The 26,349-nt window shown below is 38.6% G+C and overlaps 1 protein-coding gene across 1 annotated transcript in view; it reads right to left on the reverse strand.

Annotated features, from left to right (window-relative positions):
- Positions 1-14,931: 14,931 nt before the first annotated feature.
- Gabrr3 (gamma-aminobutyric acid type A receptor subunit rho3) overlaps positions 14,932-26,349 on the reverse strand; it is a 49,611-nt gene continuing 38,193 nt past the window's right edge. The window contains exons 8-9 of the mRNA XM_028879444.2: positions 20,927-21,123; positions 14,932-15,317 (exon numbers count right to left, since the gene is read on the reverse strand). Coding sequence (XP_028735277.1) covers positions 15,018-15,317; positions 20,927-21,123 — 497 coding nt within the window. The 3' untranslated portion in view covers positions 14,932-15,017. The remainder of the gene's footprint in view (positions 15,318-20,926; positions 21,124-26,349) is intronic.

Below are 26,349 nucleotides of genomic sequence, written 5' to 3' on the forward strand. Positions count from 1 at the left end.
TCTATGGTTAGCTGGTGGCTAGCTCCACCTTCTGATCTTCAGGCGAGCTTTATTTGTACAAAATATTGTAGCTGAATTTTTCTCTGGTCCTGCCCAGACCCACAGACCCTGTAGCCCCTTATAAAATAATCACTCAGAAGCTTATATTAATTAAAACTGTTTGGCCATTAGCCCAGGCTAACTATTGACTAACTCTTACACTTAAACTCAACACATATCTGTTAATCTATATGTTGCCACATTATTCTATGTGCCATTACATGCTGCTGCCTGGATGTTGGGCTGGTGTCTCCCCACTAAGCCTTCCAGCCTTCCCACAATTCTCCTTGTTTGCTTATCCCACCTATACACCCTTTTGTCTACAATAAAAAAGGGTTATAACCAATATAAGAAAAACTATATAAAATAAGTACAATAACTATGTACAATATATACAGGCAATAGTTGCATTAACAATGTCTAGTCCATTAGTATTTGACAAATTCAGAGAAAATACTCCATTATCTATCCTATCTTGGTGAGTTCAAAGGGTTGTACCTAATTCACCTTCTATCCTAACTTGCTTTACCAAAACTATCTTTTGATGTCTCTCAACCCTATGCACTTTAAACCTCTTTAGTGAATTTCTTTTCTGAACCTGGTAACAAGGAAAATTATAGCTATAACTATAAAGTCTTCAACTCCATCAGAGACCTGAGAAGGAAATAATATTACCTGAGTAAGCAGGAAGTGCAAGCAAGCAACTTCCAAAAAATGTGAGAAATGACAGAAACAGCTGGCTGCCTGAACAGCCGCCCATGGTTCCTCTGCAACATTGGTGTATCCATCTTCAGCCTAGAGGCCTAGCATATCTGACAGACTATTTTGTGAAGCAGTATATACTGAAGGGCTCTCCTACCTTGTCTTGACAAAATTTGGCAGTCACTTTCTTTTGTGTCTGGCTTGTCCACTTTGGACAGCATACTGTCAGCAGTCAAGGCAAGGGCATTTTTCTTGCCCAGTGGCTAACTTTTCCCACAAAGAAAGTAAACGCCATATGAAGTTTCTTCAATGCCCATCATCTTCTCTGAAGTAGATTGGTGCTACCAGGAAGAGACATGTCTCATTATCATAAAAAAGAATCTATGTTATTAAAACATAGATTAAATGCCATATTCTGTAGATCTCTCAAGTGTTTGAAGACAATCTAAAATATATCTCTGATCTTGAAAACATATCTAATATGACCACAAGTTTGTAATGACTAACTACTAACTTGCATTTTTTATATACTAATTAGTTGGTAATAATTTTCAAGGATTAGAAATTTGCATGCCATTGTTAAATGAGTTATATAGGTACAACACCTTGAACAAGAATAGAAATGTATGTACAATATGTTCTAACAAAAATATACTCAAATTTGTATCAATACACAAAGATTCATATCAATGTAAAATATTTATTTAAAACTAGTAGTTGGTTCAAAAGTAAATTCAATAATCTACCCTTTTATCTTATCATATCTATATCATATATACAATATAACAAAAATAACCTCAATTTTGTAGGTCAATTAGAATTCACGCTACATCTAATCTCATCCCAAAGGCCATGCTACTGACATTGGTGACTTTATTTCACTATCTATATCTGGGGTAGGCTGACATTCAGACTATAGAACTCAAGCTGCCTATCCTTATTCTCTTCAAACTTCTGTTTTTGTAGCTGTGAAAGTGTTTCTTTTTCACCTAAGAAAGCTGCTGTGAGCTCTGAGTGACACAGAGTAAGCAAAAGAGTCTCAAAACTGCAAGGTGCTATTCACCTGAGAGGAATTTGATAAATCTCACATAGCATCTAAAAAATATCTCCAGAGCATGAATTAAATACAGTTGGCTCTATGATGAAACTCATCAAGTAAGACAAACTAATGCAGTCACATCACCTTGCAATAATCTGTGGGTTTTAGTAACTTCAGAAAAGCCAAATTTGCTTAGGAATGGCCCAGCCCAAGGTCTTCAAAGATTCTACATGTGATAAATCTCCCAGAACTCAAAATATTTGATTTGATAAATAAATACCATCACTGATTAGAATAATTTTACATATTCATGTAATCGTATAAATCCACAGGGGATAGGAAATGTGCTTAGTTCATTTTGAGATTACCAAGTGTTTATTACTTGTGTTTACAGAACTGAGTTAGCCTTCCTATTTTCTTTACTGCTTATAGTATAACTTCTTTTGCCATCTGTGCCTATAGCAAAGTGATTTAGACTGCATAACACTTTCTTATTAAATGCTGCATACTTCCCTTCTCCATACGCTCAAAACAGGAGGTAAGCATATGACTGTTTCCCTTACTGAGATGTTTTGTTACTTACCATGTTATCCATAAGCCTTGAGATGGACTTTTTCTTGGTTGTTATGTAAAATGAGATGTACTCCCTCATGGATACCTTATGGTCATCTTTGGGGGCACTTGTAAAGAAGTAAATGAGATTGTATACAAGATGTTTTCTAGCATTGTATAGATGGACAGAACACTTACTACTGCTCTTGTACAGGACTCAAGTCCAGTTTCCATCACCCATGGTGGATGGCTCAGACCACTTCTGTCTCCAGTTCCTGGGTATCCAATATATTCTCCTGGTTTCCAACGGCTTCTACATGCAGCCGGTGTGCATACATACACTCATGCATGCACACATACACATAAAATAATAAGTCTTTTAAAAATCATTAAGAATTAAAAGTGACCCATGCTCAAAGTAGTAGTACTCAGGAACTGTAAGTCCATAAATGACATTGCTCGAACTTCCAACAAGATGAGGAATAAACTTCTGAATATAAACTGCTATTGAATATAGAAACAGGACTCTAAGAGAGAAAATTATACACTGCTATTTATTCTTTAAAAGTTACATAAATTCTATGGGATAACAGAAGAGTACACCTAATGAGGTTTTTCACTTGAAATTTTAGTTAAAGCTACACACTGGAGACACTTAGCATTTTCCCAGGCCCCATTTTGAAGGCTTGTCATGAAGATTACTAATAAACACAAAAAACCTCTGAGGAAGAACTGTAGCTGCTTCTCTGCATGTGAAGGAACAGACAGCAAGGGACTAAATTATCAGTAAAAGCCTGCTACAGAGTCATAGGAAGAATGAGGGATTTAACCTTAGCAGCCCAATTTTTTTAAAATAACATTAGACCAGGTCCCCTGGGGTTGGTTACCAAACACTGCCTATGGCATGCCAGGAAAAGTTTTCTACCACTGAGATGTATCCCAGCCCTTCAGCAGGGTTCCTTGATCTCGGTCCTCTTGGTACCCATGTTAGTTTAGTAAGTTTTTGTGTGGAAAGTTGTGCTTTGCTTAGTAGGGTCTAAGCAGAATCCTTGGCATCTATGCACTAGATGCAAAGTGCTGGGACCCTAGTTGTGACAGCCTAATAATTCCTAGACATTAGAGAATTTCTTCTGGTGGTACCCTCCGCAACTTTTATATTTATACTATGCTGAAGTTAATTTTACTGTGCTCTTCAGAAGGTAAATAAAAGGGCCCAACGAGGTCTTATGATGATTATCTATGTTCAAACTACCCAAAGGCAAGATTGGAAATTTAAGGGAAATTTGAGATGTAGAAAATTTGGGGAAGTTGCAGGTTATGAGCCTGACAGGAAATTTAAATAGCATGTCACCTCCTTCCATAAGCCAAGTAACAATAACTCCAAAGCCTATACAGAGTCTTGGTGTATGTTCAGGAGGGTTGCTGGCTGGGTGCAGAACTGGAGATCTACCCCTCTGCTCTCATTGGAGCAGCTTTTACAGAAGATCCCAGCACTGTTGCAAGGATCTGGAATTCCTAAGGCATGGCTCTAGAGCTTTGTGGGTGAAATGTGAATTGCAATCAGTGTTAATAGCTGCTTCTTTCCTTGAAGATCCCAAAGATGGGAAGCTGGCCTTGTCCCAAACAGCAGTCAGAGGCATAAAGCCCAGTGAGCAGCCTGCCCTGACACCTTTTGTGGAATGCTTAGGTATGCTCTGGGCTGTTTGTGGAAACGAACTGGGCTCAGACCATCTAGAAGGTGACATAGCAGATGAAGAAAGCCAGTCATTAGGAGGAGTGCTGACCCAAACGGGAAAGGCGACATGGCAGTCAACACAAGATCAGGCCAAGACTTAAAGTTAATTTCAATGAACCCTAATGTGTAGACCTCCCAAAGAACCCTCACCTGCATTAATATTATAACACAGACTACCAGAGCCAGGTATATGATTTGTGGAACCCCACACAAACAGAAAATGCAAGTAGTTAAAAAAAACTGCCATTAAAAGTATTAATATATTAAAGTATTCTTTTCCATTGCAGTATCTCCTTTACTACCACGGTGAATGCTTGATTTTACTGTTAAATGTTGTACTGCATTGCTGGCTTGAAGGTCACTTGTCCTTTAAGCCCTTCAGTGCCATTCTAGTATACAGATGTGTAGGGGGCTCTATGACCACCAAGGCCAGCCAAGTGTCAATCCATGTGAGGCAAGAAGGAAGTCCAGTTCAACACAGCTCATTATATAGTGTTGGCTCAGACTTCTAGAATCTGGCATGGGCACTTTATTTTAGGCATCTTTAATGTACAGCACAATTTGGAAAAAGTTTCCTGGTGATAATTAACTTAATCCCATGTACACAATAGAGCTTTAGGCATGACTGCATTGAAACTCCTTTTAAAGTACATGTGACCTCATCCATAAAGATGGGTTCTATAGACTGACTACATGTGACATCTAAAGAGTCTGGGCTAGGACGTGGTATGGTTTTGATTATACAGATAGCACAAAGGTCACCAGGTTATTAGCTAACCCCACTCTCATTTATAAAGTACCTGTGACATAAAGATGGGTTCTTTATGACAGAGAAACAATGCTCAAGATAATGGTCTAGGGAGGATGACTGAGATAAACATAAGAGTCTAGAGGAGCCAGGTGTGGCCTGTCCATACGGAGAACAGGGAGGATACCAGCATTTTTTTAAAAATCTTTTTGGGGGACCTGCCACCCAGCTCCCAAATAAACTACATGGAGGCTTATTCTTAATTATAAATGATGGCCTTAGCTTGGCTTGTTTCTTGGCAGCTTTCCTTAACTTATTACATCTACCTTTTGTCTCTGGGCTTTTCCTGTTCTCTTACTTCTGTAAATCTTACTCTTACTCTGTGGCTTGCTGTGTGGCTGGCCCCTGGAGTCCTCCTCATTCTCTGGCTACTTCTTCCTATTTTTTCTCCCAGAATTCTCCTTCTATATATTCTCTCTGTCTGCCAGCCCCACCTGTCCTTTCTCCTGCTTTGCTATTAGTTGTTCACTTCTTTATTAGACCATTAGGTGTTTTAGAAAGGCACAGTGACACAGCTTCACAGAGTTAAACAAATGCAACATAAACAAAAGTAACACACCTTAAAATAATATTGTACAACACACCAGGCTATTAAACATCCATTCCCAGCCTTCTGGGTGAAAAATGGGTTATACATCTCCACCTTTGGAGAATGTTTAACATTCCTGGTTTCCCTAGTGTTTATCTGTGAGCACACAGATCTCTGTGCCCTCTACACAGGTGTCTTAGTTAGGGTTTTTATTAGCTGTGAAGAGATACCATGACCACAACAACTCTTTTTTTTTTTTCTTTTGAGACAGGCTTTCTCTATGTAGCTTTTGAGCCTGTCCTGGAACCTGCTCTGTAAATCAGGCTGGCCTCAAACTCACAGAGATCCACCTGCCTTTGCCTCCTGAGGCTGGAATTAAAGGCATGAGCCACCACCACCCAGCCAACCGCAGCAACTCTTATAAAGTAAAACATTTGATTGAGGGGGCAAGCTTACAGTTCCACAGGTTCAATTCACTATCATCATGGTGGGGAGCATGACGGCATGCAGGCAGACACGGTGCTGGAGGAGTAGCTGAGAGTCCTATATCTTGCAAGCAGCAGGAAGTCAACTGAGGCACTGAGTTTCCTGAGCATAGGAAACCTCAAAGCCCACCCCCCACAGTGACACACTTCCTAAAACAAGGCTATACCCACTCCAAAGCTACACCTCTTAATAGTGCCACTCCCTATGAGATTATAGGTGCTGATTACATTCAAATTACCACAACAGGTGAATCCATGAGTGTCAACAAGCTATTGTCCATGGGCTATAAATTTTTCCATCTCATTGTCCACTGTGCCAGGGGTAAGCAAAATCAGTTTCCTGGAAATTGGGAATACCCTAACCCGCAGGGAGTGAGTCAAACATAAAAAGTGACAACCTCCCAGCCAGGTCAACTAGTTGCCTGGAATGGGCTGTGCAAAAGGCTTGCTCCAACCTGTTACTTAAGTTCTTAATGCCGTGGTCCCACAATTTTAATGTATAATTAGTATCTGCAGTGACCACCCACAAACGCTGTGGGATATATGAACTGCCTTGACCTTTTCAGGACCTATATCATGGGCCATGCCAGACAGAGGGCAGCCATGGAACACTGCAAAAGCTAATTCAATTTCAAGATGATGATCTCAGATATTAAATTGCCAAGGTGAATCCCTTGCATGCTTATCCCAGGCTGTATGCTTATAAAGTTTCCCCTGCCTACAAGTACTATTCATCAGCAAACAGAAAGCTAAAACATGTTCTTAAATAAAAAATATTTTGAGCCGGGCGGTGATGGCGCACGCCTTTAATCCCAGCACTCGGGAGGCAGAGGCAGGCAGATCTCTGTGAGTTCAAGGCCAGCCTGGTCTCCAAAGCGAGTTCCAGGAAAGGCGCAAAGCTACACAGAGAAACCCTGTCTCGAAAAACAAACAAACAAACAAAAAATATTTTGTCAAGTTCTTTCTGTATTCTGCTTACCCATTCCCTAGCCTGAACAGAATGAAATGGAAAAGTTGAGGGAACAATGTATTTAAGGTTGAAATTGTACAGTATTTTCATGACAGGTTCTTCAGATTGGATTTAAGGTCTAAGCTGGGGGGAATCAAAAGAGATTTGAGTAGGTTTTATGCCTGTCTTAGTCACCATTCTATTGCTGTGAAGAGACCATGACCAACTGGGGCTGTGTTCAGTTTCATAGACTTTGTCCATTAATCATCATGGTGGGGAGCATGATGGCATGCAGGCAGACAGATATGGGGCTGGAGAAGTAGCTGAGAGTACTATATCCATATCCACAGGCAGCAGGAAGAAAGAGATGCTGGGCCTGGTTTGCTCTTCTAAAACCTCAAAGTCCCACGCCTTCAGTGACACACTTCCTTCAACAAGGCCATATCTTTTAATCCTTCTCAAGTAGTGTCACTTCTTACTGACTAAACATTCAAATATGGCCTATGGGGACTATTCCATTCAAACTGCCACAATGCCTGAAAATATGTTTGTAGTAACAAAGTGTTTTGCATACATAAATGCATGTCTTTACTTAGGTGTCTATTTATTAAGCAACTGATTAATAACTAAGTAACTCCAAAGCATTGGGATATGCTGAGTGTCCAAAGAGGAATAGCAGTAGACCTCCTGTCACAATAATTAATAAAAATATATAGATCTTTGTTCTATCTACACCCACAATGGGGTCAAATTATTCTATATAAAACATGGTACAGCAATATAATACATATATAGTCCATATTAACTAAGTAAAACTCATGAATAATTCCATCAACACAACTCAACCACAATCAAAGGAGTTAATCATAATATTGGGACAGAATCAAATAATGAAAAACTTCAAAAAAGTGGGCTGATTTTCTAAGTTGGCATGTTGTCTTGATTACTTGGTGGCCTACATGCAACTAATTGCTTTGATTATCAAAGGTCATACTCTCCACCATCCTTCATATAAATAAACAAGAACCATTAGATTACTTCAGTCTTTATTGGGATGTTACTTAGAATAAGATAAATAGATAGATAGATAGATAGATAGATAGATAGATAGATAGATAGATAGATAATCTTCAAATTGGAATCATTCCCAAGATATGTACCATATCAGACTTTAAGAAGGTCATTTTGTGTACCAACCATATTTTCAGTTTCTACCTGTTATTCCTTTGTCTTGTATTTGTTCCTACATCTAAATTACATTATCTTTTCTAAATCACATTCAATTATTAGAACTCATTCTCACAAAACATTCTCTTTGAGTCCCACATTTATTTAAAAATGATACTCTTTTCTCATTGATCCAATATTTAATATAAATATGACCTCACCCAGAGACACAACCTAATTAAACATATTTTAAGTTATTTTGGTATAGTGTGATTGTCCTAAAAATTTATTTGATGTGTGGTTTTTGTGGCTACAGCACCCCTTTGAAGTGTGAAATGCTCAGAAATGCTTGAATTAATGTTCTCTGATGGGGTAAAAGAAGCAGTGAATGGGGGGTGAACACTTCCTTCCTTTTCTTTTCCTCCTTCCTTGTTGACTCAGCTAGTTTGGGAAATGATGGAGCTATCTGTTACTTTTAAAGGATACAGGCTTGTATATCAAGTGTTAGAAAGACTTCTTGGTTCACAATGGAAGTGTAATGCCATTTCAGACTCACCCACTCTTTATTGCTCAAGGTAAGGAGTTTTCAACTAGCGACACATTTGTTTAAAAGGGCTTTGCAACATTTTTTTTTTGTAAAAAATATGTTCCATAACAAGTTGCGCTGATCCTATGATGAAAAGAGTCATCATATCCTTCAGATAAACTAACTGATAGTTAAACTGACTTTGATATTTGCTACAACAATGATCAGTATATTGCCAAAAAAAAAAAAAAAAAAAAAAAAAAACCTTCTATTGTTTTCTCAGCTTATGAAGTGTCTCTTCTACACTGGGCTCCATCACAGAACAGTGACATACAGTACAGCAGGAGGTTGTATGAGCAGTGGTGGCTATAGTGTTGCCTTTCAATAAATGCCCCCATCATTTTGGATTCCAGGGAATGGCCATGACGATTTTATGTATTGTAAGATAAGACAGGCCTCTGCCCTAAGACAACAAGGCTCATGGTTGTCTTCCTTCTTGACTCTTCTGGGTCCCTTCCTTAACTGTGAGGTGTTCTTCATTAGTATATGTCTTTCCTATTGTAATAGCATGAATAAGTCACCCTCATAAATATCCACTGTTTTGACTTTCAAAGAGGAGAAAAATGTTGAATATTTTTTTGTTAAATCCAAGAGAATCAAACTGCAGTTGAAAAAGTGATAGGTTTCTTAAAATCAAGTAGAACCTTATACATTGATACTTTTAAAGGACACACGTTCATGTGGTTCAAAAGAGGTGGCTTCATTTCATAAGTGGGATCATAGAAGAGTGACATTGATTGTCAGGAAATTACAGTTGCCTCAGCTACAGAGGTCTCTTTGAAATAGTACCTTTCTCTTGCATATTTGGGGGAGTTGTATGATCTCACTGAATTTTATGTTCTAATAATTATATCTTAGGAATAGTTATTTTTCTCATTCATCTCCATGTCAATATGATAGGATCATGCATGGCACAGTTAAAAATGAGATGACTTTCCTCAGGAAGACTAACCCAGTTGCAAAAATCAAGACAATGCAGCCACAGATTATGGTTCTGTGATAACTCATATGCAAACATTTCAATCTCACATTTTCTAATATTTACTACCACAGCAAAAGTGTTTGGCTACAGTAGGAGTTGTAGACGTGACCAGCTTTTCAATAAATAGGACTTGACTTTAAAACAAGCATTTTATATAATTCCAATTTATGATAAAAGAGAGTGTTAGTTCCACTTAGGATAAAAATTAGCTAAACTTAAGTGCTTCTCCTGACACTAACCTGTACCCAGAACTTCTGGGCAGACAAGTGGGAAAAACCGATGTGGCAGGTTCTAATGGGAAAAAAATGAGAAGGGGGGAGATTCTTATTTTTAAAAATGCTGAAATTTGAATACAACTAGAAATTCATTTGTTTTCAAAGCTGATTTCATCTCTAAATATTTTAATGTTATGAAAATATATGATGGGAAATGATTCTGATGCTTTGCAGATAAAAATAGATTAGGTAAATGACAATGCATATATCCATTCAGTAACACACTTTATATCATTTTAATTTTGTTTGCAGGAAAAGCAGTACAGAGAGTTGTTTGTAAATCAAAGAAGAAAGTCCTGTCCATGAATGGCACAATGTGGCTGTATTTCTCGATAGGAGGTAACTTAAGAAGTTCAGGTCCCCAGTCTGCTGTCACTACAGACACAGGAGAAGGTGTAAGATAAACAGCAATGTAAGTGCTTAAATAGTAAATAAAAGTATACACAAATTTCCATTAGGAAAAAAAATGGTGCTTTCTGTTCCCCAAGACCCAACCCCTCAGGCCCCTCCCTACAGCTGCAACAGAACACCAGTTGCAGGCCTCCCCCACCAACCGTCCTCATCTCCAGTGGATCCCAATGACCATCTCTTCCTGACCTCCTTCCCCGCACATGGGCTTACAGAAACTGAAGGGCAAGCATGGGGTCTGCATGAGTCTGCACCAGGTCCTTTGTTGTGGTTGTTAGCTTGGTGTTTTCGTGGGACTCCTAACAGTGAGATAGGGTTTGTCTCTGACTCTTTAATTTCAACATATTTTTATTGATTATTTGGGAGTTTCACATAATGCACCCTGATCACATTCACTTCCCTGTCTTCCCAGGTCCAATCCCCCTTGTGACTGCTCCCAGAAAAAAAAGAAGAAGAAAAGAAGAAGAAAATACCAAGTCCAATTTGTGTTAGCCATATAGTCTCTGGAGCATGGTCACACTCCTAGTGGCCAGTCTCTTAAAGAAAACTGAGTCCTTCCTTATTCCTACTCCTGCCAGAAGCCATCAACTGTGTAGAGCTATACTTCAGGATCCCTATCACATGTTTAAAGATTTCTCTTCCTGCCAATACATTTTTGGGGAATGGGGTGGGAGTGGAGGTAGGGAACAAGGTTGTCACAAAAGCCTTATACGTCTCTCATTCTCCACTGTGATTCTGCAGTCATCAATACCACTGCAAAAGAAGCTTCCTTGCCCTTCACAGTCAGTGGCAGTACAGATCATGAACTTCCACCTGGTTTCTGGCAGTACAGATCACAGATGTCATCATGGCCAAAGACATCAACATGGCCACCGGTGGCAACATGGCCACCGTGACAGCAACATGACTTCAGGTGGCTTGTCTCTGACTCTTTTACCTCCTCTTGGGACTCTTTTCTTCCTGTTATATTGCCTTGTCCAGCTTCAGTGTGAGGGCTCTTGCCTTGCCTTATTGTATTTTGTCATGTTTAGTTGTTGTCCTTTGGAGGCCTGTTCTTTTCTAATGGAAGACAGAACGGGAGTTTATCTGGAGAAGAGGGGAGGTGGTGGTGGGGAGCTGGGAGGAGTGGAGGGAGGGGAAACTGTGGTTGGGTTGTATTGTATGTGAAAAGAATCTATTTTCAATAAAGAATAAAAAGTAAAAGAAAAACACTGGAATTGAAATTTAACTATTATGATAATAAAACATGGAGAAAACCAAGTATAATTAGACATACTGAAAAGGAAAAAAGATGCTATTAAAAGAAAACCTCAAATAATATAATTAAAACATTAAATGTCTAGTTTTTGGTAGACATATTTAATCAATTGCTATCTATGTTTTTAAATAGTGAAGCAATACTTTTCTAATTATAATAAAACCATAAACCAGTGTTCAGATATACCCTTTCATAGGTTTCCTTGAGTAGTCTTTGTAAACCTGCCCATTTCTATATTTAGGTAAGGTTTACAAGCTGGCTAGCTTAAAAAAAAAATCTTACAAAGCAGCTTATGTTCTGAAATCCTCCCATTTTATCCAGGCTTATCCCTCAGTGAACACTCATGCACAGTCTGTTCAGGATTGTGATCAGTAAATGAAGTGAAAATTGAAATGAGGTAACTATTAAATGCTCTCTGTCACATATATATTTTCCAGATAACTCTGCTTTCATTCTTGAAATGAGAACCTACCCAGAAATCTTGTCTCTCCCTCGCAGCAATGAAGCTACCGGGAACAGTTCTGTTCCACAAATGGTGGATTTGATGAGAAGCATACCGACTAACATCCTTGCAGCTCATTCTGAATGGTCTGACAAATTCCTTGGTGCAGTAAACTGATTTTATGTCTAAGTGTTAGACATTTATTACTGGGAAATATACTGCCTGTGTTTCTAGATGTTAGCAAGAGTTACATTTGATTGGCCAACTGTTGTGCATTAATGGCCCTCAAGAGAACATAGGGAATATGTGGAGTGTGACAGAGGCCTACTCTTCTAGGCTAGATTGCAAGTGTGTCCCATGACACATCTCATTTAAAACGGTGGAATGAATATGCTCAGGGGAAGCACTTGGCATTGTGAGTGCTGCAATTCAAAGTATGTGAAAAACAGACACCTCTGAAGAGCCAGATAATTGGATGAAGGAAACAGTGGGGCTGTTTCTGTTTCTACATTATTTTCTTTTTTAATCACACATAGAATTTGTCAAAGTCATAAATATATTCCAACTGTTACCACAGCAATTAATAGTTATAAATCTTCAACCACCTATGATAGTAATTTCTACTCTATTTCCAAAACATAACCTTATAAAAGTATCCTTATTAAGTCAAGTCTAACAGCCATTAAATATATAATTTAAAAGTTAAATTATCATCCATTTACAATTAAATGGATAGGGTTTAACATAAATATTGTCTCATTTTTTTGGATAGTATCCTAGAAAAAGTATAATCTCTGAGAAGTTTTGAAAGAGTTGGAAAAATTGTATTTTTCCATTTTGAAATAATTAAGAAAATAAAATTAAGTTTCTCAGAATTAGTATGTATATCAGAAAATGCATAATATAGGAAGAATTATTTTACTCCTTCATACGCAGGAGGGAGAGATAATTTTTTGAAATCTATGTGGCTCATAAGAGGCAAAAGCAATGTTACTGTCAGTCTTGCAAGAAATTATTTGTTTCTTCAACCAGCAATGAAGAATTCAAACCACTTTGTTTGACTGTTCGGTAAAAATAAAAGACAATACATTGGAATGACTCCTTTATTTAATTTATTTCTTAATTCATTTCAGCAATCAAAATAACAAGGGGAAATTTTCTGATTTCCTGCCAAGGGATTTTCTCTAAAGTGTGCCTTTTAAATCAAATACCCCACACTGAATCAGGTATACTGCCAATCTGAAAGATCAATGCCTCCATGGGAAGATTTTCTACTGAACAACATGTATGTAATGCCCACTTGGCCTGATTTACTTGTTGCAATGAAAATCACTGTGGTATACATACATCTCACTCAATATCTTTGCTTGGTGTGATGTCCAAACAGCCCTCAGTTGTTTGAGTGGAGAGTCTCTTCATGGATGCTCCTTTCCCTCCGTTGACATCCTCCTGTTCAGACAAGGCTCCCGACTCCTTGCTCACAGCCACCAAGTTTGCCATTCTTTCATGGCTGTCCATTCAGGAGAGGAAGAAGAGGTCATTTCTTTTTCTCTTTTTTGGTACCTAACAGTTAATGAAGTGCCTGACACATGTAGGCTGCCAATCAACATTTTATGAAGAAAACTTACATAAGCACTGTGGTGGTCTGAGTGAGAATGTCTTCCATGGACTGGCTCATGTGGCACCGTTTATGGGAAATTGAGCAAATGTTGGAGGAATTACATCACTGGGGACAGGCTTTGAGAGTTTAAAGATCTGAGCCCATTCCAGTTCATTCTGCGTGTGGTTGGAAGATGTAAGCTCCCATCTGGCTCCTTCTACCACCGTGCCTGCTGCTAGCTGTCATGCTTCTCTGCCATCATGGGCTCTTATCCCTCTGGAACTGGAAGAGCAAATACACTCTTCTCCTAAAAGTTGCTTTGGTCATTATATGTAGCTGGAGTTATCTCCAGTCCTGCCCCGAGGCCCACAGTCGCTCAGATCCAAATAAACACACAGATGCTTATATTATTTAAATTGTTTGGCCTAATGGTTCAGGCTTTTTGCTATCTAGTTCTTACATCTTAAATTAACCCATTTCTATAAATCTATACCTTGCCACATGGCTCATGGCTTACTGGTATCTTACATGTTGCTTGCTACTCATGGTGGCAGTTGGCAGCGTCTCCTGCCTCAGCTCTCCTGTTCCCAGAATTCTCCTCTCTCTTTGTCACACCTATACTTCCTGCCTGGCTACTGGTCAATCAGCACTTTATTTATTAACCAATCAGAGCAACATATTCACAGCATAGAGAACATCCCACAGCAATTATGTTACATCACAGCTACAGAAAAGTAACTAATAAAAACATAAATGCAGTTATAAAACCTATACCCCATTTACAAAACACTAAATACTGTTACTGATGACTGTAGGTGAATATAATGTTAAAAAACAAGACTGAGTGAAGCTTAAATATTTTTTCCATTTTAAACTCAATCATATATGAAGTATAATATATAGAAAATGTGACTGGAGATAAAAAGAAGTGAGCTGTTTACAGGACTTTCAGTTGTGTGTGGATGGAACCATGTTATCCCTTAGGGCAATGTCATTTGTCACTTGGCAGACACCAAGAAATCAGTTTTCCCTGAATAAATGCCATAGTCCAGCTTTATTCTCTAGTTTTTTTGTTTTTTTTTTTTTTTAAAGATCATTTTCATGAAAGGAAAAGGTCAGGATAAAATAGTTACAAAGTATTTATTCCTGATGAAGAAGGTTCCTTCATAATACGCATGCCTGTGATACTTTATTTATAGAGCCAAATTTCTCCCAGAACTCTGAACATTGCACTAACTGTAAATCAACCAGCTTTTACATGTTCTTTAGGCCAAGAGACATGACTGGCTCTATCCCAGTTTAACTGTCCAACTCATATCCAGGAGGTAAATAACACCATCTGAAATTTACATTAAAAATTCCTCTTCAGGCTGGGGATGGCAGAGCACTTATTTAGCACATGCAAGGTCCTAAGTACTGCAAAGAGAAAAAAAAAAAAATCAGCAAGCAAAAAAGTCCCCTTCATACATATATACCCCAGTAAAACAAATTAAATATTATATAAACGATGGGAAATACAATTCTAGAATAGGTATCAATGGCATGGTTGTTTTCTAGGATGATTCTACCAACGTTTCCTCCCATAGACTTTCTCTTTATCCGAGACAAATCTGTACAGGGGCTCCCTGTGAACTTTGCTCTCATGGAGTCTTCTTCTGAGTGTAGAGAGAATGAAGTCTGGTCCACATCAGTCTCACTGTCATGGTAGCATCCATCAAAGGCCATGGCTTGAACAGCATCAATATTGTACGTTCCAGAAATCTGTCAAAAAGACTTTTCTTTAGTAAGTCACAAAAAAATGATGTTATGGATAGAAACTACAGAAAATATAAGTCAGATATTAAATAGTTTCCATGAACATTAAACTTGTCTTGCCCATTATTAAAAAACAGAATTCTAGTTTTGCTTCTGGCATCTGACTAAAAGAATCATTTAATAATAAGTGGGAAGCATCGTCTTACAAATTCTGAGGTAGCAAGGAGGTATATATTTAATTCCGTGTGATATTTAGGCATCCCATAATGTTACACAAGTACAATGTCAATAATTTCTAATATAATTCTGAACTGATACACAGTTGTCCCAGATGTTTACATTCCTCTTTGTTCTGATAACATGAACAGTCTGCCATGGCTTTGTGAGATGAGGGTTAATGTGATTTTTCACAGCATCAATATAGGCTCCTTGGATTAGCTTTCCAACTTACTTTTCCTCTTTAACGTGAACATAATAATACATAGATCCATGTCTTTTGTTTTAGTTTCTAATCTCAAACCAGAACAATAGTAACTGCCTACTTAGACTCCAGTTGGGGGTGAGTTAGTGAAAGAGTTTTATTTGCTCTTTAAAATGAAACTATCCAGGCCTTCCCATTTTTGCCTAAAGCTACTTCTAAGTGATGCTAACAAAGCCCAATAAACTAAAATGAAATTGGCTTATTTTTCTGAAGAAGTAAATTATCAATGATTTCTAGTCTGATTGAATAAATCTGTGCTGATTTTTTTTTATTTTGAGTTTTGCTTTGGGAGGTAGTGGTGCTCACTAGCATGGAGCAGTGTCAATGAAGCAGCTGTTAGTAATTGCTTTTGGAGAAAATAAAATCCTTCTTGATCTTTGGGGGAGTTGAAAAATGAGCAAATATGGAAAGGCTACTCCAAACAAAATCATTCAGAATTTAAATTGGAGGATGCAGAGTCAACTCTATCAAAATGTGTATTTGGTTCATTGCAATGTAAAACTACGATATTTTACTGAATTGAAAAGACACAGAGGCTTCTATGCAGTCAATTAACTAAACCACTGGGGACCCATACAGTTGAATTACATTACCTGTTTTTGTTTTAATAACAGGAAATCTCTGTAATAAATTAAATATGGACAAAATAAAGATGCATTGAAGTTAAGACTGATTAGCCTCATAAAGTCAATAATGTTCAACCAAAAATTTAAGTATATAATAGTTACAATATTGTCAGTAGTTTTTTTTTCCTATCCAGAATAACTGCTGGGCCATCTCACCTGCTGTCTACTTTTGATCTGAATAAATGCTATCAGCCTGTTTAAGAAGACTAATCTTTAAGGAACAGGAGTATTATTTTCTTTCTCCATATTGACAGTCTAAAATTACCCAGGTCATTGATCAAAGCTTATAGTCCACAATTTACCAACAAGCTACTATTTTCCAGGTTTGTAAATGAACTGTATGACAGGAACAGATTTAGAAATGGTCTTTACTTTTTGTCTCTAGATCACAGATCTGACTGTTACAGACTGAGTTCTCTGATGACAGATAACACAAAGTAACTTCCCTTTTCCTTTCTGGGCTAAGTTCAATACTAAGGACAGTTCTAAAAATTATTAGCTGTGATGTTTGCTCAGTTCCTGGTCTTTAGTGGGTAGCTGAGATGTGTGAGTGTGTGTGTGTGTGTGTGTGTGTGTGTGTGTGTGTGTGAAAAAGCATATGGAAGTCTACTCCTTGTAACCCAAATTAAAAATAGAAAAGAGAGATGAAGGGAGTTACCATGCATAGCCAGATAATTCTCCTCCTTAGAAGCTGTGGGTTAACTAAACAAATTCCCAGTTATAGACATGGGATACCTTCATAGGAATTGTTCTGGGAGCCCCCCCCCCTGCCCCCAAGGCCCTCAAACTATACAAGTTCTTGTCAGCCCTCTTGCTTGTTCACAACAACTAGAGTATAAGATCCTATTGTTGAACATACCACACAAATAGTGAAAGTAAAGTTCAAACTGAGCTGGAAACCTCCTGCCTGCTATTTACCTTTCCAAGTCCTAGAATGTGCTATGTGGGCTAGCGGGAGGGGGGGGGAGGAGAAGAGCTTCAAATGTCGTCCTACAAATCACAAAACCAGCCTCATAGGAAAGATAGACACACCAATACAGTAGCAGCATGGACGTTGGAGGTAACAAATCAACCTCTGTTTGAATCTAAGGCCCGTGTATGGTACTGTCATCCTTGTTAACAACCTGGGGACATAATAGGCTCAAGAAAGGGAACTTACTACTACTGTTTAATTAAATTAACACAGCATCAAACTCCCTTTTAAATATCCGTGTTTATACACATAGGCAAAAGCTATGTTTCACCTCAATCAGACAAGTCCCTTCTTGCAGTGACTGTAGACTTAATGGCTCCTCAAGGCGCCAAGAATAAGTGATGAGTGAAGGCTCATCCCTGGACAAGATATCCACACTACCTCCTATAAAGGTTAGGAAACACTGTGGAAGAGGAATAGAAGATATAGAAGAACTAGGAGATGTGGTGAATGGCTGATAAAGACCACCCTCTAGATTCTGTACCACAAAATCACGAACACAGATGAACTGTGGGTACCTTCACTGGCCACACAACAAACTGCCCCGTCAATCACTAGTCTGGATGAAGGAAGAGCTCATCATGCATTACAGATTAACTACTAGTTATTGGTAGATTCTGGAAGAGGGAGAATATTTGTCTTGAGTTGAGGATCCAATAGCAAGTCCACCAAGCTCCAACAGACAGCTTCATATAGACAGCCTTGGTTAAACTGAGAGGGGCTTGGACCCACCTCATCTGAATGTACCAGGCTCTGCTGACTCCCCATGAGAGACCTTGCCTTGGAGGAGGTGGGAATGGGGAATGGGTTTGAGGGGAAGGCTGTGGGGTGGGAGGAGGAATGAGGAAGGAGGAAGGAGGAAGGAGGGAGGAGAGGGGAATCTGTGGTTGGTATGTAAAATAAATAGAAAATTTCTTATTAATAATAAAAAAAAAACCTCAAAATGAATCAGCATGAATTTCAGAATAGGAGAAGATCTGGTAAAAGCAGTCAGTGTGTATGATTTCCATGGGGAAAATTGTTAAAGAACAAATTTAACTGATAATAAAAACTTTCAGGTGGTATGAACAAGTACATTGTGAAGCTGGTAAGAGCAGGAAGACATACTTCAGAATCAAAGAAATAGATGAGTGATCTCAGTTTACTGCAGTGTCTGGTCCTTGGATTAACTACTCACATTAAAACAAAGAAAAACATCTTTCCCTCTGTACACAATCTCCCCCATTTGTCTTTCATGGCACATATTGTGCAAATCATTCCTATCTCCAGTGTTAGTAAAGACCAGTGGCTTTAACATCATGTTAGATATGTATGTAGAATCTGAGGTTTTACTTTAGGCCTGCAAAGTTAGGCTATACAAGAACACAGGTAATGCCCTCTAGTGCCACATGCAACTGAAAGCTCATGATGTCCTCACACCTGCATGTACCCCAGGATGCATCTGTGTATGGCAAAGCCTCAAATAGTCAACAAAAGAAAGACAAGCATGTAGAATAAAATATTCAGTCCCTGTAGGGCTTTGAATCAAAGGCCATAAAGTGAAAGACTGACATTATCCTCAGAGGCCTGAATTGGAAATCACTTTTTCTGGTATCATTTTTCAAGTCATTCTATTTCCTTAAGATTCTGCTTCTGCATTTATAAGTCAGAGAAGATTGTTTCTGCACAACTTAAACAGGGGACCTGATGTGAAGTCTCAGTGGAAGATGATATTAAAAACCATGTGAAAGTGAGAAATGCTCTCATTAGAAAAAAATAAAATATCAAACAATGTTCTGAGTATGCACAAATGCTCATATGGCAATCTGCAAACCTTGGGGCTGGAGAGGTAGCTTAGCAATGAAAAGCACTTACTGCTCTTGTAGAGGACCTGGGTTGGGTTTCCAGTACTCACATGGCAGGTTACACGGAGCCTGTAACTCCATTTCCAGGGGATTTTATGCCTTATAGCAGGCTTCTGTGGACACTGTACACATGTGGTACACAACATACATGCAGGCAAAACATTCATACACATACACACACAATATCTGTAAAGTCAGTGTGAATATATTTCATTAAAGTCATGTGTATGTGCACACAGAGAGATTGCTTCTTGAATGTAGTTTTAGCAAACAAATGGGTGAATCTTATCAGTTAGGATTCAGAGGTGCAATATCTTATATAAGTTTTCATAAGTACAGGAGATTGATGTCCAAATCCTTTGTGAAATAAAGTACCCAAAAAAGCAACCAATACATTTGTTAAGCAATATCAAAAAAATGATGATCACTTTAAGAGTGCAGAAGATACCCTTTTGCCAAGATATTATGGGGAAAAGAACCCCTCTTTTTGTTTTAACACTTTTCTAAGTGACGAGGGAAACAACCATATCATTATTGATTGAGAGCAGAGCCTTTGGAGTCATAGACTCACAAGCTAATCCTGATTGCCCTTTAGCTCTGTGACCTTGGATGCACTTTACATGTGTGAAATGAAGGTGAGAAAACATTGACCTCTCAGGGTGACTATGAAAATCAAATCAAATATTTTAGGTGTTGGCATAATTCCAATATAAAATGAACACTCAATACATTCTAGCTACCATCACCATCACCACCACCACTACCACCGTCATCTATTAGAAAGCATGTGGTTTGTACAACAACCCCTTTTTTTTAATGGGGCAGAGTCAGTAAACCAATGCACACTAAGAAGAATTCTTCGCACACAAAAGCCCTTGGTGAAGGTGAATGAGGATGCTGAAGAAAACACTGCCAGCATGGAGCAGAGATTAAGGTTCCACATTACACTGTCACAATCTTGCTCACTTGTCCCTTATCAAGGCATTTGGATTTAATGCAAGAGTTTAAGAACTGTAAGTAGAAGTTTACTAAAGAAGTTAGTCTCTGCCCCTGGGATGTTTAATGCTAATTGTCATTTTGACATAATCTAGACTCACTTGACAGGTGGGCCTCTGGGCCTGTCAGTAGGTGATCAACTTAATTGTATTGTTTGAGGTGCGAAGCCCCTCCCACTGTGGGTGGTGCCATTCCCTGGCTAGGACCCTATATTATATAAGCCAGTGGTTCTCAACCTTCCTAATTTTGTGATCCTTTAATACAGTTCTTCATGTTGTGGTGACTCCAATCATAAAATTATTTTCATTGCTGCTTTATAACTGTATTTCTGCTACTGTTACGAATATTAATGTAAATATCTGTGTTTTCTAATGGCCTTAGGTCATCCCTGTGAAAAGGTTGATCAATCCCATGGGTCATGCACCACAGGTTGAGGTCCATTGATACAAGCGAAGAAAGGGGCATTAGCTTGCGTCGTTCTCTGCTTCTGGCTGCTGGATGCAATATGGCCAGCTGCCTCAAGCTCCCGCTGCCTCAACATTCCCACCATGACGGTCAATGCCCTTGCACTGTGAGCCCAAATAAGTCCTCTTTCCTGGAAGTTGCTTTCATTAGGGTATTTTATCACAGCAACAGGAAAAGAAATCAAGCCAGCCACATTTGGAAAGGAGCTGACACTCAAGGCGAAGCTGTACCTTTCCTCTCCGGTTGAGCTGCTTCCACTCTTCCACTGTGGTGAGGTAATTCACGGCCGCATACTCAACGACTGACAGAAACACAAAGAGGGAGCTGACCCACATGTACACGTCCACTGCCTTGACATAGGACACCTGGGGCATGGAGGCGCTCACCCCAGTGACAATCGTGGACATGGTGAGCACTGTGGTGATTCCTGCAGTTCAAGGAGAGGGGGGAGACAGACTCAGTGACACAGTCATTCCATGATGGGATCATCAATGCATGTCCCTTGAGAACACAATCAATCTGGTGTCCCAGAGCTGGTGTGAACCTCTGCATGCTAGCTGTGGACACACACCTAAAGGTTCTCATTGGATTTTTCTTTCCACCACTGTTTCCCACAGAGTCCTTTCCTTTCACTGAAACACACAAAACCCAACATGTTTGGAGCCTGTCCTTCAGTGAGCAACTTCCAATCAAAGGGAGTTCATTTTTTCTCAGTTGATCTTAAGTACTATTAAGACTACTATTGTCCATATTTTTCTTTCATCAAGAATGCTAAAAAAAAAAAAAAAAAAAATAGCCACCATTACTTCCTTTGAACTCCCAGAAATGAAATGACAGATGAACTGAAACTCAGAGTGCATGTGTGCACCATTGGAGGCTATTTCTGAGCAGCTGGTAAATGTCAGTCATTACCCCTTCGTTCTCTCCTCCCCTCCATCATTGTTCTCTTCTCTTCCTTCCCCTTTTCTAGAATCTAGAAGCCTCACCCTCCCTATTCTCTTTTTCCTTCTGTCTTTTCTTTATTTGTTCTCTTACACGAGCATTCCAGGTGAAGAGATCTGAGTGCTGGGAGACAAATGGAGGAAGAAGTGATTCAGATTTTGCTAAAACACTAGCTATGGGAGCTATTCGATTTCTACCCTAATCTCTCAGAAGAATATTGCTACACTACTGTCTGGAGAGAAGGTACAATGTTGAAAGTATCTGAAATGCACACCGGCTGGGGTGGTTTCATTTGTTAACTTTGCACCAGGGAAGTACAAATGAAATCCTTGATGAGTTCATGAATCGTGGAGTCCCCAACAGCAGGAAGAGCACTGTGATTCACTCTTGACTGAGAGACACTTTCGCCAAGAGGCTTCTATCCTTTCTCCAGGACTGTGTGAGTCGCTCTTCCCAGAAAGGCCTATGTCAAACACAATGACAACTCTATAGAGCCACTCAATTCCAAATGAAGTTTTAGTTTGTATAACAAAGCACATTACAGCTTGGTAACTTGACAGTTGTCATGGGAAAAATCTAGAATCTCCTCTTGACACTGACTTGAACTTCTAAGCTCTCTATTCTAGCTCTTAACATTAAGCAAAGGGACTGTCATTCAATCTCAGGTTTCCAGGCAACCAGGTAACAAATACATAATAAACAAACAAATAAATAAAAACAGTAACAACAAACAGTCTGCATGAAGCTATATGTTGTTTTCATGCTTTGGCTTCAAAACACACTTGAGACATAAACATGGAGTTGTGAATTTTTTATTAATGCAACACAAACATCTGAAATCAAGATTATAGCTTAAAAGTTGTTTGATTTGAGTCTACTTCCTGCTGCCTTCTAATCAAGATGTAGCAAGTACCACGTCTGCCTGCACGCCATGATGATAATGGAATGAACCTCTGAAATTGTAAATGAACTCCCTCAATTAGATGTTTTCCTTATAAGAGAAAAAAAGTTGTTTGCTTCAATCAGATATTTACCTACCAGGCACTTTGGTAAATGTTGACCATAGATTACAAAAATGAAATGTATGCTGAGAATAGCTGAGCGACTGGCCCACAGTTTGTCAGGAACAGGATTCGGATCTCTCCCTGTCAGTGTTAAGCCTGTGGTGTTTTTCATTGTATAACTACTGCCACTCATTTAGACCTGGAAGGAAATATCCTTTGTTTATAAGATTGCAAATCAATTTCCATATGTAGCAGATCTCTGAGAAAAGATGCTACAAAGTACTGGGGGGGGGGGCATGTCAAAAGGCAAGAAGAGGGTACTTTGTACTTTCAGTAGGCCAGAAGTCTTAAAAAGATATCCTTCTAGGAACGGAAGAAATCCTGAGCTCACATTCTTATTCAGTAACTTCCATCATAGCATCAGTAGATCAAAATAAATGTAAATGTCGTCTCTTCATTTTATAAGACATGGAGCATAGAACATCAATGTTTTTCAATGGACAGCAATTTGGATTTAGTGGATAAAATAATGGTTTAGGAAAGTTACAAGTGTACATGAGTTATGAATATACACTGGAATCATTGACTATTTGGATTAATAAAAATGAACCACAGTATCTATATTTGCCAGGGAGGAATTAACTATCAATCATTTTCTTTAAAAGGATGCCTAGCCCAACTAATTTACCACCCTTTATTTAAATAACCAGCAGTCCAGATTTTCATTGCATAAAATCAGCAATAATAATAATGACAAAATTAATGAGAGAGTGGGGAGGAAGAATGGTTGGATAGGGAAGTAAATGGTAAGATAACTGACATAAATTCTTAGAGCAATACAAGTGGAAGTTGGGACTATTAGAGCCACATTAAACATACTTATTATGTCTTGAGCCATCCCTTGGAAATACATTAATCTTGACAAATGGTTTTCCTTGCAGATCCATTAGAGTTAACATCCCAGTAAAGGGGTTTTGAATCACATGAACTGACCATTCATTCAAGGAAAGGTCTTATATTACATTAGAAAATTACATTCCCACCTACTGATATCAGTATGCATAGTTAGAAAAGTGTTATGAGAAAATATTTAGTCAGGCCATTTGACTCAGCCCCCTGAGCCCTCACAGTTTCACCATATTAACTTTTAATCACATGCGTGTGTGTGAATTAAGGGCTGTCTGGGGAGAATTCTTCACGTCCGTGTTTCATTGACGGGCATGATGGAGCAGCAGTTCATTAACCACAATGACAGCAGGAAGCACACAGTCATCCACTTGGTAGATGTCTGACTTTATTCACCCCTTCAGTGGATGTGCTATAAACAGTTCTCCTGAGGGAGGGAGTGGTCTTCATTGGCCTTCATGTGAGTAAGAACATTTTTCCTATGCCCATAGGCACAATGACAATAAGAAGCATATAAGGGAAAGATATGGATTGGATATGGCAGCACCACTCAGTGGCCAGAAGCAGCAATTTCCACTCATAAGGGGTACCAGTGTCCAGTGGTTGTTATTAGAGGTTTTGGTCATCTCTGTGATAGTTACATGAATTTCTCTTGCATGTGTGCACCCATTTGAGCCATTTTGTATGACGGAATGTGAAGTTTACATGGTGTTTTTACAAACCAAAGTACAAAGGCTATTTTGAGGAAAACCCTCAGTTACAGGAGTCAAGAGGAGAACTAGGAAATTTCTTGATCAACAATTCATTTACTATTTGTGGTACTGCTGATCAAACACAGGGCTTTGCACATGTTATAGGAAGGTCTCTGCCACTTCCTATCCTCCTTTTCAGTGAAACACCACTTTTATTCAAATGAACAAGGCAAATCAATCACTCCAATTTGAGGATTTGGCACTGATTTTCTTAAACTTGGGCTAATCACTTTATCACATTAAGTGAAAGAACAATGCTGTTCATTGTTAACCATGTGACCCACACTTTCAAGCCCACCCTAGAATGCCACCAAACTTATACATGTCATTGTGAACCTCCCACTTCTCAATTTTTATAAAAAAATTAATGGTAATATCAATTGTTCTTTTTCTGGTGTTATACAATAAATTGCAGAAATCTTTGGGAGATCTGGAAGTTACTCAGTAAGCTTGTGTCTTTCAAGTAACTAAACCCACGAGTGAAAGACCCGTTCACAGTACAAAATAGACCAGTGGATTTTCATCTAACAGGCAGTTTCAGATTCCACACTGTAACTAACTTTTTAGAAACCATCACTTCCTGAGCCATTTAATAAAAATCATACTTCTCATTATTTTCAGTGAAAATTTATTGCAACAGTCTGAAGAAATCAATAAGTCCATTTGATTTCAATAAGTCCATTTGTCTGAACATAACACCCGAAACTCTGAACTACTAGAAGAAAATATAGGGATACACTGCAAAACATTGGTACAGGTGATGAATTTTTAGATGACACTCCTGAGGCACAGTAAATAAGAGCAAAATTAGACAAAAGTGGCTAAATCAAATTAAGAAGTTCTGCACAGCAAAAGAAACAAACACAATGACCAGACCATCTATATAATGGGAAAAATATTGTTCTAACTACCCCATTAGTTTGACAAAAAAATTATATCCAAAGTATAAAGTATACATTAAAAACCTAACAACAAAATAAGCAATCTAATTATTAATGAGCAAGGAATATGAGTATATACCTTTCAAAAGAAGAAATTCATTGCTGAATGGTGGTAGCGCACACCTTTAATCCCACTATTTGGGAGGCAGAGGCAGGTGGATCTCTGAGTTTGAAGCCAGCCTGATCTACAAAGTGAGTTTCAGGACAGCCACGCTTACACAGAGAAACTGTCTCAAACACCTCTCACCCAAAAGAAGAAATTTAAATTTCCAGCAAGTTACAAAACAAAATGTTCAAATTCTTTGTACATATTGGAAATGCAAGTCCAACTATAATTAGTGATCATCTTACCCCAATTACAATGGCCAACAAAGGCACACACACACACACACACACACACACACACACACACACACACACACGCACACCAAGTTTATGAACAAAGGTATGGAAGTTCCTTAAGAGACTAAAAATAGCCAGGTGGTGGTGACGCACGCCTTTAATCCCAGCACTTGGGAGGCAGAGGCAGGCGGATCTCTGTGATTTCGAGGCCAGCCTGGGCTACAGAGTGAGTTCCAGGGAAGGCAAAAAGCTACACAGAGAAACCCTGTCTCGAAAAACCAAAAAAAAAAAAAAAAAAAAAAAAAAAAAAAAAAAAAAAGAAGAAGAAGAAAAAGAGAGACTAAAAATAGATTTACCATATGATCCAGCTACCCCACTTCTAGATATTTCAGAAGAAACAATATTAGCATGTCTATGAGATAGCTGCACACCCATATTAATTACTTCATTGTTCAAAATAGTTAATATCTACAATGCTCAGCCTATGTACATGTATCAATAGATACATGGACAATAGCTATATTTATCTGTAGGTATAAGGATAAGTATTAGAATTTAGTTAGAAGTTATACTGGTTGAAGCTTCTTTTTGCAGCAAATGGAAGCCATTACAATTAGTCACAATTGGTCAAAATTAAGAGAACAACTGACCATGGGTGCCACCCCAACTGATATATCTAAAATACAGCCCCTACTCCGAAGGCTCAGGAAACATCTTGGAAAGGGGGACAGAAAAATTCTAAGAGCCAAAAGACTAGGATATCTGC

The sequence above is a fragment of the Peromyscus leucopus genome, chromosome 12, assembly GCF_004664715.2.
Source record: "Peromyscus leucopus breed LL Stock chromosome 12, UCI_PerLeu_2.1, whole genome shotgun sequence".
Lineage (NCBI taxonomy): Eukaryota > Metazoa > Chordata > Mammalia > Rodentia > Cricetidae > Peromyscus > Peromyscus leucopus.